Here is a 12,833-nt window from a genome sequence, read left to right on the forward strand (position 1 = left end):
AGAAGGTCCTGAGAAACACCCAACGTTGTACTTGTGTATACATACATGCAAATGACGAAAAAAACTAACTACCAAGGTAGAAGGAAACCATAAAAACGATAAAGTGAAATTTATATCAAGATAAAGAAATTGAAAATGAAGCCACCAAGAGAAGTTCACCCGATTCCCGAAGCCACCTCTTGATAGCAGGGGTTCAGGCTAAACCTTCCTGATCAAGTATAAGATCTGATAGCTGATGTACGACCCCTTCCGCCCTGTGAGCAAACGTGCTTCAAATGGAATTCTGTCATGCCTTGCGGGCAATTGATAAACCTCCGTGTACTACATAGATATGCCACGTCCGCGCTATCTTCTCCAAACCTACAACAATCATCCTCATATCGAAGATGGCTACTTTGACACAGTCGAAGAGCAATGCATCGGCTCAAAATGACTTGATACGTCGTCCTTCTGTCACGACGGCGTTGCCGGCTGGAGATAGCCCAAATCTTGAAGGCTTGAGTGCGGATGAAGCTGCACTGACGGCTCTGGGTTATAAACAAGAGTTCAAGCGAGAATTCTCCTTGTGGACAACTTTTTGTGTTTCTTTTGCTGTGCTTGGATTATTGCCCAGTTTCGCGAGTACCTTGTATTATGGAATGGGCTATGCAGGTACTGGAGGAATGGTATGGGGGTGGTTGGTAAGTTGGTTCTTCATCCAATGTGTTGCTATGGGAATGGCAGAGTTGTGTTCGAGTATGCCAACTAGGTGAGTGTTCTTCGATATTGTTCAAAAATGCAAGCGCTAAATATTTTCAAGTGGTGGATTGTATTATGCTGCAGCAGTACTCGCTCCTCCAGGATGGGGTCCATTTGCAGCTTGGATAACTGGATGGTCGAATTGGATGGTGCAGATCACAGGAGCACCCAGTGTGGACTATGCGCTCGCTGCCATGATTCTAGCTGCCGCATCAATCACTCACCCCGAGTACGAGCCAACAAATTACCAGACGTTCTTATTGACCGTCTTCATCATGATCATCCATGGAGTTATATCAAGTATGCCAACATTATGGATTGCGAAGTTCAATTCCTTTGGATCGACGTTGAATATGATAGCTTTGTTGGTGGTAATCATTATGATTCCAGCTTCGGTCACCGGAACTGCCACAACGCCAAAATTCTTCCCTTCGAAGGAGGTCTGGTCTATCCAGAATGGTACTGATTGGCCAGATGGAGTCGCAGTCCTCATGTCGTTTATCGCCATTATTTGGACGATGTCTGGATATGATGCCCCGTTCCATCTCTCGGAGGAGTGCAGTAATGCCAGTATCGCAGCCCCACGCGCCATCGTTCTGACCAGTGGAATTGGAGGTCTTATGGGGTGGGCTTTGCAACTTGTGGTTGCTTACACTGTCATCGATATCACCGAAGTCATTGACTCCCCGCTTGGACAACCATGGGCATCGTATCTCGTTCAAGTGATGCCACAGAAGATCGCGCTCGCTATCCTTGCCCTCACTATTATGTGCGGGTTTTTTATGGGTCAAGGATGTATGGTGGCCGCTTCTCGAGTAACTTTCGCCTATGCCCGAGACGATTGTTTCCCATGTTCTTGGTGGATCAAGAGAATTAATAAGTCTACATACACACCAGTCAATGCCGTATGGTTCAATACTGTCATAGGTTGTCTTCTCCTGTTGTTGATCTTTGGCGGAAGCGTAGCCATTGGCGCTATCTTTTCCGTTGGTGCCATCGCAGCCTATGTTGCCTTTACCATCCCTATATTTATTCGCGTATTCTTCGTTGGCGATAGATTCCGACGTGGGCCATGGCATCTTGGCAAATTCAGCAAGCCGATTGGAATGGCCGCCTCTTCTTTTATCCTTGTTATGATGCCAATCCTCTGCTTTCCAGCGTATAAAGGAAACGATCTCACTGCCTCTTTGATGAACTGGACCGTGGTTGTTTATTTCGGACGTAAGTACTCTTAGATTTCGAGACTCTCTTAAATCCATCTTCGGCGGCTAATGATAGATTCAGCGATGAGTATAGTAATGATCTGGTGGTTCGTATCAGCACATAAATGGTTCAAAGGACCTGTGATCAATGTCGAGGTAGGTTACATACATCCCACACTAACATTCCAGCCACGAAGGCTAACACTGGTAATCCTAGCATCATATGATGGGTAGAGACCCGGAAGAAATTATGGAAGGAGTTGAAGATAGCTCAGATGATGGAAAGACCAAGCAAAGTCCTTTCGAAAAGAAAGCCGAGCTAGGAGGGGATCGGGCTCTTGGAACTTCGGCAGTAACTCAGTGAAAGCTCCTGGGTCTACAAGCATATCAGTATTGAGATTTGTTGAGACAGCAGGAACGGTGAATGTACATCGATATCTTAACCAATAATTAATTATTCTTCTCTTGCATAAGTTGCAAAACAATCATAGTAACGAATACACCAATTCCGAATACCATACAGGAGACTGGCTCCATGTCAGTTGCTCTTTGTAGGCTGGGTTCGAAGGTGTAAAGTATGAGAAAATCTTATCGAGGGAGAAGTTACTGATGGAGATTTGAACAATGTGTGCATTGAGATGAAAAGGCTGGATTGAGAAGGAAGATATACTCTCCTTCTCCCACTGTGAAAAGAAACGACAGTCACCTACAGCGGCGATCCGTAAGCAAAGCTTGCGCGATTTTTGCTATGCAAATTGGACATAAAATCCCTCATCATGGTTGAACCCCCTCATTTTGCCCAGGAATTCGCGCAGAAATGACACAGCTTGTCATGACGCTTTTGTCAATAGAAGTATAAGTTTTACCACTTGGTCTCAGAAGAAACTTGGAAACAATTCAAAAATGATAGGACAACATGAAAAGGATGGGAATACGAAGAGGAAATGACGGGAATGAAGATAATGTTGAGCAACCTGAGTAGAGCGTATTGTGTGTAGAAACCCCCACTTAGAGCAAATATTGTAAACCCCAATATTTGAGGAATCTGATGATAGATATCTTGCAGTTCCACCAGACTTGGAGGATATACTACTTCTTCCACCTGCCCCTCCCTGAGGCTCCCTCACCGTTTCCAAGCACCAGGATACTCACACTATCTCCCCCACATCCCACACTCCACAGTTGACTAAAATCATCTCAATTACTCATTTCCATAAGCGTTGAGGTAGAAAGCTTTCACGTAATAATCAAGGTAACTCAAGGCAGTACTAGACAAAAATCCGAGAGAGAAGATGTCACCAATGTGCCTTAATTCTCAGGCCTCAGTTGAACAATGGCTATCGCCAGGCTCTCCTTGTCAATTCGAATCTCTCAAACTCCTAAAAACACTGACCTGTTTCCGTCCTCTATAGCCTTTTGCGGTGTGTTCTCAACGAATCATGAAATGAATGGCATGCAATCATAGTTCTAAATGAGTAGCAAATTCTAGGCACGATGTCATCCAACGTTCGGAAATCTGCCGCTGGAAACGCTTCCCTATTATCTCCTTCGAATTATGACGAGGACGCTCCGTCTATTCATTCAGAGAACAGTGATCAAGACGAAGACAGTGATGATGACAAGATAATTCAGGGGGCGCGTACGTCCGCAGATATTAGGAAATATGATCGAGGTGTATTAGAAGAGGAAGAAGAAAGGGACGAGCTTTTAGAAAGAAATTTGAAGCGCGGGAGAAGAGGAAGCGCATTGGAAGGAATAAGCTCGGGACTTAGAGGTCTATGGAGTAAGAGCCATGTTCTTTTACCTGGAGCTCGCAATGAAAGTTCCTCAAATCAAGACGATGAAACCGAAGTGGAAGAAAAACGACGCCAAAGGAGAAATAGACGGCAGAAGAAGAGGGAGAAATTGATGGAAGATGCAAGTTATGGTGAAGATGGAGAGTTGATGTTCGAGATGGAAGGAGGGCGCATGAAAGAAGGCAGTGCGACAGGGTCAAGCAGCGAAACTGACGAGAGCGACGATGCCGACAGACGTGGCTTGCTAAATGTGCGGGACCAGGCGACGCAACGGAAAAACTCGAGATGGGCTTGGTGTGCTATATATCTTCTGATAGCATTGGGGTTTACGGCTTTATTGTTAGTGGCATGGAAGCTGTCAAAGAAAGCACGTTTCACAAAAGAACATCAGATTTTCCTGAGCAATGGCACAGCTTTATTCGCGCCAACGACTATCTTGATAAGCTTGGACGGATTTCGAGCCGACTTCTTGAAACGGGGTATCACACCTAGATTGAATACTTTCGTCGAAGAGGGAATTTCGCCTGTCTATATGAATCCTAGCTTCCCTTCTGTCACCTTTCCAAACCATTATACATTGGTTACTGGTCTCTACCCAGAATCACACGGCGTTGTGGGAAATACATTTTGGGACGAGAAATTACAAGAAGAATTCTACTATACCAAATCTGAAGCGATGCACAAGAAATGGTGGGGCGGTGAGCCTCTATGGGTCACTGCTGAGAACCAAGGAATCAGAACTGCCATTCACATGTGGCCAGGAAGTGAAGCACATATCATGGATGTGGAGCCTGCATACTTGGATAAATACAACGGACAAGAACCGCTTCCCAACAAGGTCAGCCGAGTACTTGAGCTTCTGGATAAGCCTGGCCGAGAAGATAGTCAAGCGGCTTTGGCTGATATGAGACCTCAACTAATTGCAGCATACGTGCCCAACGTTGATCAGCATGGTCATCTTTACGGGCCAAATAGTACTGAAATTAGGGTAACTATAACAGAGGTTGACACTATGCTTGATCAATTGTTCCAAGGACTTGAGGCAAGAAATTTAACAAATATTGTTAACGTTGTCATTGTTTCAGATCATGGAATGGCTACTACAGACACAAACCGTCTTATTCAACTAGAAGATATCATTGATACCAGTCTAATCGAACACACCGATGGCTGGCCTTTATATGGACTTCGGCCAAAAGATCTCTCACACCTTCAAGGTCTTTACGATACTTTGGCTGCAGAAGCCGCTATCAATCCCAATTTTGAGGTTTATCTACGAGATGTTAATATGCCCGAACGTTATCATTTCTCCAAAAATGAGCGAATTGCACCTTTATGGATTGTTCCAAAGACTGGTTGGGCGATTGTCATGAAGGACGAATTTGATGTAGTTGAAGGAAAAGCAAAAGGAATTGCCTATCACCCTCGAGGACTGCATGGCTACGATCATGAGCATCCGCTCATGAGAGCTATTTTCATCGCTAGAGGCCCTGCTTTCCCGCATGAGCCTAATAGTCGCGTTGAGCCCTTTCGTAAGTTCACAGCAGTCTTTCTCGGCTAAAGTTAACTAACATGACTCAGAAAATATCGAAGTGTATAATATAATCTGTGACTCTCTGGGACTTACACCTAACCCCAACAACGGCACATTACGTCTTCCACTCAAGCCTGTTGGGCTTCACTCGCCTGATACATCTCCCCCCGAACCTGCTGATCCCGAGCCAAGTCCTTCAAAGCTGGAGCCTCAAACGAACGCAACTCTATCTATATCGCCAATTGAAGCTAGCTCTACAGCAGATCCCAATGTAGTCCCTCCACAAATGGTAGGTGTAGATACACCAGAAGACTTAGAAGATCCAAACGTGGATAGGCCGGTAGTAGAAGACGAGAGTAGTAAGACAGACGATGAGAAAAATTGGTGGGCATGGTTCAAGGGAGAACTAGATGACTTCAAAGGCTGGATTTCTGATTTAACCCACAAGAATGGGACCAACGGAACTCGGGCCTAGGGGTAGAATTTACCACTACTTTCGCTAATATTCGATGTGCTAGGAGTTTTGGTATTAAACACGAAATGTCTGGGTTGGGATTTATCAAGGCGCCTAAATTAGATACCATATGCGGGAATTTCAATGTACAATAGGTTTTTGGGGGAATGATGACTTCTTTGACTATGATTTTATTCCTAGACTAGGAAAGTTATTGGCTTTCTAGTCCGGGCTTTGTTAAATCCTAACAGCTAGAGGAATTCGCTTGCATTACTGGACGCTAAAACCAGGAGGTGCATTTCTTTGCCTCTTAGAAGACCCGTTGGCAAAAGTGTGGCGTTAAGTTGGAGAAAAAGTACTTCGGCTTTAAGCATTCTCCATCTTCCCATGTATAGTTCTCCTGCCATTTACAATGAGTTCGGAACCAGCCTGAACTTTGACATTGCCATGGACCGTAAAATTTCCATGAACAAGCAGCTTTCCGTTAATCTTCACATTACCGCTAGCTTTCAGCTCGTTGCTAGAATCAAAGTCAGTCTATACGTTATGATATACTCAGGGAAGTGACTCACCGAATTTCCACATCCCCCTCAATCTCCATTCCACCTCTCGATTGTAAATCTCCCAAAACAATCCTCTGCTTCTCTAACGACTCAACGATAATCTTGCCACTACTCTCCACATTTCCTACCTCTACCGCTCCCCTGATAGTAACCTGTCCACTCGTATCAACCTTTCCTCCAACCCTCACCAATCCTTCTATTCCCTCCAGTAACACCTTAGAGCTACTCTTCACATCTCCCTGCACATACACATTTCCTCTCATCTCTATGCTCGAACTACTTTTCACAGTCCCCATAATCACAACTCCCCCTTTCCCTGCTCCTCCATCTAACGAAACAGACGAACTCGATCTTACATCGTCGGATACCGTGACATGATCGTAGAGAACAATTTTAGCACTCGCTTTTACGGGGCCGCAAACCGTCACATGGTGATACAATGTCACGGATGAGGAACCAGATACTGACTCGAGGATTTTAAGAGGGCCAGATAGGGATACTGAGCGAGATGAGGATACGGCGTTGGAAATGGGGATGTTGGGTATGGATATTGAGGGATTAGAGGAGGAGGGAGTGGGAGGGAGGGAGGAGAAATCTGGTGGATAGCTGGAGCCTGAAATTGTGGACGGCGCGGGGGTATCGTAGGGGGTGTCGTAGGGGGTGTAGGCGGGCGGGCCCTCTGTATCGGCTAGTTCGGGGATTTGAACTTTGTTATCACCAGGGATGAAAACCATTCTGATTGTGGTGGGTGTTGAGAGTGCTGCGTGATGAAATTGAAAGTTGATGTTGGAAATATGACTATGCGAATAGATATCGATAAAATGATGTAAGATTAATCTTGAGAAACAAGGGAAATTGAAATGATGGATATATAATATGCTGACGCACGCATTTTCAGCCTCTGTTTGTAGTGAGTCTAATAAAGATGGCAGCCTGATATTATTGTGGCTCATCGTACCCCGCACCCTTTGTAAGCCAACTCTCATTCATTGGTAGGCTCGTATGGTAAATTCTCGTCTCGCTCTAATTTCCATTTACTCTCTCAGCCATTATTTTCTGCTTCAATTCATATACCACCCCAATATAATCCTTCGCGCTATATGGTTCAAAGATTTCCCAAAACCAACTTGACTTTCTATGACTTCTCAATCCCATGTCCTTCAGCAACATATCATAATATGGTAACCCATCAAAAACCGTATCAGGATGTCTAGCACCAAAGCCTGAAGGATATCTCCACTTTCCAAATCTATTGTGTAGAACGGTTTGATATTCCATGTCGGAAGGAATGGAGACTTTGTTGTTGAAAAACGCAGTAGCCCAAAGTGCTTGAAATTGAGCCAGGAATGCTGTAGAGACCGATGTCATACAACCCAGAAAAATGATATCCCTAGACTCGACGAATTTAGGAGGGACCATGAAACGAAATAGTCTAAAAGGCTCGAGCCTTCCTTCGGGGGCTCCTTCCATTGGCTTTACTCTCTTAACTGCAGGTGGCTCGTCCTTCAATTTGGGAAACTTGGAGAGAATTTCCTTATCGGCTCTTTCTATCAAATCAGTTGGTTCCTCGGATCCTGGGGCGTGCGGAAGTCCTAAATCTATTCCTCTAGGGAGAAATTCTAGTGGCGGTACATGTTTCCATCCGGTAGCACAGGCGAAAGCGTCAGTTTGCAGTTTTTCGCCGTTTGAAAGGCTCACTGTGTTCGCACTTAGGTTTACAATATCTCCGATGTGCACAGAGATTGCACCTTTGCGAACAAGTTCGAAGATATCCGTATCATGATTCAGAATCGAAAGCATCGTTCCAACGTAGAAAGAGCTTGACCAAGGTTTAAGCTTCGCAGTCTCTGGGTGTTTATCGTACCCATTTACCGTTTTAATCTCGTTTTCTGAATTTGCCCAATACTTATCGACAAACCAGCGACCAGCTGCTGTACCGTGCAACCAGGAACGGACCGTTCCATATCCATCATAGTCACCATATATGCAAGGACTAAACCAAGTCAAAATTCTCGTATTTACCATCTTTTCGATCCAGATCTTGAGAGGCGTGGCGTACGACTCAGCCATCCATCCTGGGCCATGCCCTGACTCTCTGATAATCCAGTCCACATGGATCCCCTTCGACGCATATGCGTAGGCCATATCAAAAGAGGATTTTGCGCCTCCAAAAACACATACGCTTTCCGCTGTCTCAAGAGTATCCAAGTGATTCGGAAATTCTTTCGTATGAAATACAGGTGGTGTGAAGCTCTCAATTCCAGGAAGTGGAGGAACGAACGGCAGTGAAGTCAGTCCTGTCGCAACGATAAGTTTCGATGTGGATATCTTATATTCCTCGAAAGTAGCCGGAATACTGCTTGAACCAATCGTGACAATCCAGCCACCTTCATCTTGATGCTCGGCTGAGATGGCTTTACTCTCGAATCTAATCTTATCATAGACATTGTATTCTTTCGCAAAGTCTTCGAGATATTGATGGACTACTGACCCGGGAATATATTCTCCAGGTTTAACACCATATCTCTCTGTAGTTATAGGAAACTCGCTATACTCTAGCGATCCTAACATATTATTCGTTTTCAGCCCAGGATATAATCTATCAGTGGCCCATACACCCCCAATGGTTGCATTATCAGCCAACACAACGACATTTGCGTTAGGGTGGACTTGGAGATAGGTTTTTGCACCAGCGAGACCAAACCAACCTGTCGCATTGAAGGTCAGCATATTGATATCTCTTATCTCTTTATGAAGATTAAGTTACCTGCTCCAACTACTACGAGATCAACTTTACCGTCTCGTGACATGTTTAACTCCTATGATGACTGACCGATATAGAGAGGGAAAATAAAATCGCAAGGAAGGTCTTCATATATCTATATTTTCCCCTCTTTCTTCGATTGGCTTCGATGCTACAAGCTTATCGCAGGGATTTTGGGTAACATCCTTTGATTTGTTGTTAATCCATGGCTCCAAGGCTTCAACGGTTTAACAGTGGAGTGCTCACGTACAAATCTTCTGACAAGACTTTTTATCCATACAAAACTGATGCCCAACCAACCGGATTGCACCAGAATATCAGTTTGACTTTGTGGGCATTCAGACATAAAAAGGTGGGCGAGTGAGATTTTGGGTCGAAATTCATATGCAGGATTGCACGTGTTACGTTTGCTACAAAAGCACAAGCCCCCCTTGTCCGTGACGCAACCTGCCTTTTTCGGATACATTTATATCGTAAAACGCACTGATGGCTGTTTCGGGAAGCTCATGATCTGGAGGTCAAATTGTTTCACTTGGTACATTTTCTCGTCGTAGATATCTGTTTCAATTCGAAATTTATCCAAGACATATCTACCATTGCGAGATATTAGGATGCCACAACACCTCGAGCTGAGCAATATACATGTTGCGATACAAAATCCGAATCGCAATATATCTACGAATATTACATGTGTACGATGTTCGGTGGCAAAATGCTGTACATCCGGATCCAATTCGGAGATTGGCCTAGTCCAATGATGATTCAATTGACAATTTGAATATATCTAAGATCGAAATCGTTTGGGATATCAAAAAGTCGCTCCAGATTTGCAATTTCAGGTCATTGGGAACGCTGAACGTGGATGAGATATTATATGTTGAAAGTGTCTTGTACGAGCCGAATTGATGGGCTTGGAATTCTGGATGCATAAAGCTTCATGAAGTGACTTCAGTAGCTTCTGGACCATCAAGCTTTCCGAAGATGTTTGGTGCAATCTCATCTACAATCTCCCAATCATGCGGTATATAAGCCCTGAACTTGCCCATTAAAATCCCGACATTACAACTACACAACTGAACATTCTCAATCGAAGCTCTGAAATAAGTACCACCTTCAATCCAAACCTCTTTTGCCTTTTCGTCGTACGAGAAGCCATTTATCACTTCGCTTAATTTTGTCAATTCGATAGACATACTCACTTCGTGAGGGAGCATCGATGTACATGATAAAGCGTTGCACGCTTCTTGTCCGTACATGCAATGGGTCCAAATGACTAACGCTGCGGATGCTAAAGCTATGTAGGAAATTGGGTCGGGGATGAAGTTGGCGAGAGAGAGTGTTCGGTTGAGTGCACTGTGGCTTAGAAGAATTTCAGTGGCATGCCATAAGGCGCGCCGAGAGCTAGGCTCTTGTGTCCATGCACGTGCTGCCAAAACACGTCTGGTATGGGGTTGAGAATATATATCTCCGAACACTCCTCGGACTTTATCAGAAAGTGTCAGATCTTTGGCGAGCATCCTGATAGTCTGAGTCTCGGTAAATAGTTGTAAATTCATCAGATGATGAAGGATAGAAGTGTCGAAGATGAAGCTATGGATGCGTCGGTAAACTATATCTTGCCATCCGGGCTTATCATGGTCTTCAGGTCCATAGTAGTAATGCACGGGAGAATGTCCTGCTTGGTCAAATGCATCGGGGCTCGATATTTTCCCGGAAAGATTTGAGAACCCACGTTTTAGAGCTTCCAGTTGGCGTTTAAGTGATTGTCTTTGAATATTCAAACTCAGTTCATTCCGTCTCTCAGGTTGAGCCTGCTTGGAAAGCTGCAAGATTTCTGACTGCATAGCCCAAAGACAAATCTGGATATCTTCTAACATGTACTCATTTTCTGAAAACTCAATTCCTCCAAGAGCGACTTCTTCAAGCATCACATTGATTGAACGATGGTTTCTAGATTTCGGTTCACTCGGTTGACGAGCCGCCCAAATAGGAAGTCCTACAGCATTCCAAAGCGCGATGGTTTCTGGAATACTGAAGTGTAGTTCTTCTGGCTTGAGTAAAACTGGCTGCACGGTTATGGCAGTGAAATATGTGTCAATCTTGAAGAGATCAACTGCTATCCTCTTTCTTTGCTGGTCTTTAACCGAACGCATTGGTAGAAAATACCCGGGCTTATCGTCTGGATAGATAGTCCCAGGTGTCAAGATTCCAGCTCCGTATATGGAGGCACCTAGGAGGTTGCGTAAGATCAGTCCTTTTCTCAAGACCTCACGTTTCCCACAGTATGATGCAAAAATACTATTCAACAACGTGCACTGGTATAAAACTATCGGCAGAGGCTGTGTCATTGTATCTATATCCTTCAGCTGGCATAAGCGTGGGATAACATGCTCTACCAAATTATGGTGAACTTTCAAAGCCCAATCTCTCGAGCTTGGAGTCCCGTCAATCCAACCTCCAATCATCAATATAGATGGGAGTAGAAGCTCAGGTGCCTCTTCTTCATCCTCATAAGTTGGGGAATGGATTATGGGCCAGCGATCGTGGAAATTGGCAAAGTATAGATAACGATATCTCTCGACAGTTTCTTTGGCAACTGTTGAACATAGGTATCCAAGCTTAGATATGGAAGAAGGGGTATTTTGAGGTGCTTCTCGAGTTTGAGGAGCATCTTGTTGGATCCTGACATTTGACCAATCGATGACATTTGACCAATCGACAAGCCCGTGAGGCGTGCGCCTCAGATTCAGTGAGATTGAATCTTCAGCAGTGACCGAATTATTGAGCACATTCCTGCTTACCGACGAATCATGTGCCTCTTGTAAAGGGCTGTGTGTTGGAATAGAGTCGAATGCGTGTTCCGAGTGGGAAGATTGACCGGAGTTGAATGCTTGAACCACATTGGATACTTGATTCGTAACAGTCTCATCAGAATTAGGTGTTTGGTCAGTCTGTAGACTTTCAACGGACATCTGATCCCCTTGTACATTTTCGGATATTGAGAATTCCGAACCCTCCCAATCGCTCAAATCATCTTTGGAGGTTTCATCTTGCCTGCTGGCTATAGCAGATAGTCCTTGCCGCAACCCATATCGGCAGGGAGTGTTCTTCTTTTCACATCTGAAACATGGATCATTTCCATCGCATTTGATTTTACTGGTATGACAAGCCGCGCATGCCCTCCTGCTTCGACCAGTAGGTTTTTTGAATTCTTGCCCGTGACGTCCAAGATGTCTCTGCAGTCCATCGCTACGAGAAAACTCTTTATGACATATTCTACAAATATGTGCAGGATACGAATCGGAATGTGATTTTTGATGTCGAGTTAAGTGCTCCTTCCGCTGAAACGATTTCGTACATCCTTCGAACTGGCACGACCATCTAGGGAGTGTTTCTTGGCTATCCATTGACACGAAGGATGAAATAAATGGCTGACCGAAATATAGCTAATGTATCACCACAGCACTCATCCATATCTCGAATCATATTTATAAGAGTTAAAAAACTGTTGTAGGTACCTAGGTAGTTTACGTTAAGGTTTGTCATCCATCTCGTGTGGTTGATAGGTCCGTGAGGTGGGCGGCCGAGGTGAGAAACTGTCACGTGACAACTGAGTTTCGAGTTTTTGCTACCAGGGAAAAGGAGGTCATAAACGAAACGCGGAGAGCTAAATTGCCTAGAGATTGATTCCCATCGTTCTGTGTTGTGGTATTCTTCTTTTTCCAAAGATGTGAGAGGAGGGCGGCCGAAGATTACTCATTATCCGCAGAAGCTAAAACTCT

At 44.5% G+C, this 12,833-nt stretch overlaps 5 protein-coding genes across 5 annotated transcripts; 2 read left to right on the forward strand and 3 right to left on the reverse strand.

Moving 5' to 3' along the window:
* Window positions 1–386: 386 nt before the first annotated feature.
* EAE98_011086 (uncharacterized protein) lies at window positions 387–2,304 on the forward strand (the record flags this gene model as incomplete). Its single annotated transcript, XM_038958708.1, has 4 exons — window positions 387–748; window positions 800–1,959; window positions 2,023–2,096; window positions 2,158–2,304. 4 exons carry the CDS (start codon window positions 387–389, stop codon window positions 2,302–2,304), a joined length of 1,743 nt encoding a protein of 580 aa, XP_038804899.1.
* Window positions 2,305–3,434: 1,130 nt separating this feature from the next.
* On the forward strand, window positions 3,435–5,745 carry EAE98_011087 (uncharacterized protein; the record flags this gene model as incomplete). Its single annotated transcript, XM_038958709.1, has 2 exons — window positions 3,435–5,268; window positions 5,318–5,745. The coding sequence occupies 2 exons, from the start codon at window positions 3,435–3,437 to the stop codon at window positions 5,743–5,745; spliced, it is 2,262 nt and encodes a 753-aa protein (XP_038804900.1).
* A 345-nt stretch (window positions 5,746–6,090) lies between these two features.
* On the reverse strand, window positions 6,091–7,021 carry EAE98_011088 (uncharacterized protein; the record flags this gene model as incomplete). The annotated part of the gene is made up of 2 exons (XM_038958710.1): window positions 6,091–6,244; window positions 6,297–7,021. 2 exons carry the CDS (start codon window positions 7,019–7,021, stop codon window positions 6,091–6,093), a joined length of 879 nt encoding a protein of 292 aa, XP_038804901.1.
* Window positions 7,022–7,310: 289 nt separating this feature from the next.
* Window positions 7,311–9,097, reverse strand: EAE98_011089 (uncharacterized protein; the record flags this gene model as incomplete). The annotated part of the gene is made up of 2 exons (XM_038958711.1): window positions 7,311–8,995; window positions 9,055–9,097. 2 exons carry the CDS (start codon window positions 9,095–9,097, stop codon window positions 7,311–7,313), a joined length of 1,728 nt encoding a protein of 575 aa, XP_038804902.1.
* An 889-nt stretch (window positions 9,098–9,986) lies between these two features.
* On the reverse strand, window positions 9,987–12,458 carry EAE98_011090 (uncharacterized protein; the record flags this gene model as incomplete). Its single annotated transcript, XM_038958712.1, has 1 exon — window positions 9,987–12,458. The coding sequence occupies one exon, from the start codon at window positions 12,456–12,458 to the stop codon at window positions 9,987–9,989; it is 2,472 nt and encodes an 823-aa protein (XP_038804903.1).
* Between the last annotated feature and the right edge of the window lie 375 nt (window positions 12,459–12,833).

Source organism: Botrytis deweyae (genome assembly GCF_014898535.1).
Source record: "Botrytis deweyae strain B1 chromosome Unknown BDEW_044, whole genome shotgun sequence".
Taxonomy (NCBI): domain Eukaryota; kingdom Fungi; phylum Ascomycota; class Leotiomycetes; order Helotiales; family Sclerotiniaceae; genus Botrytis; species Botrytis deweyae.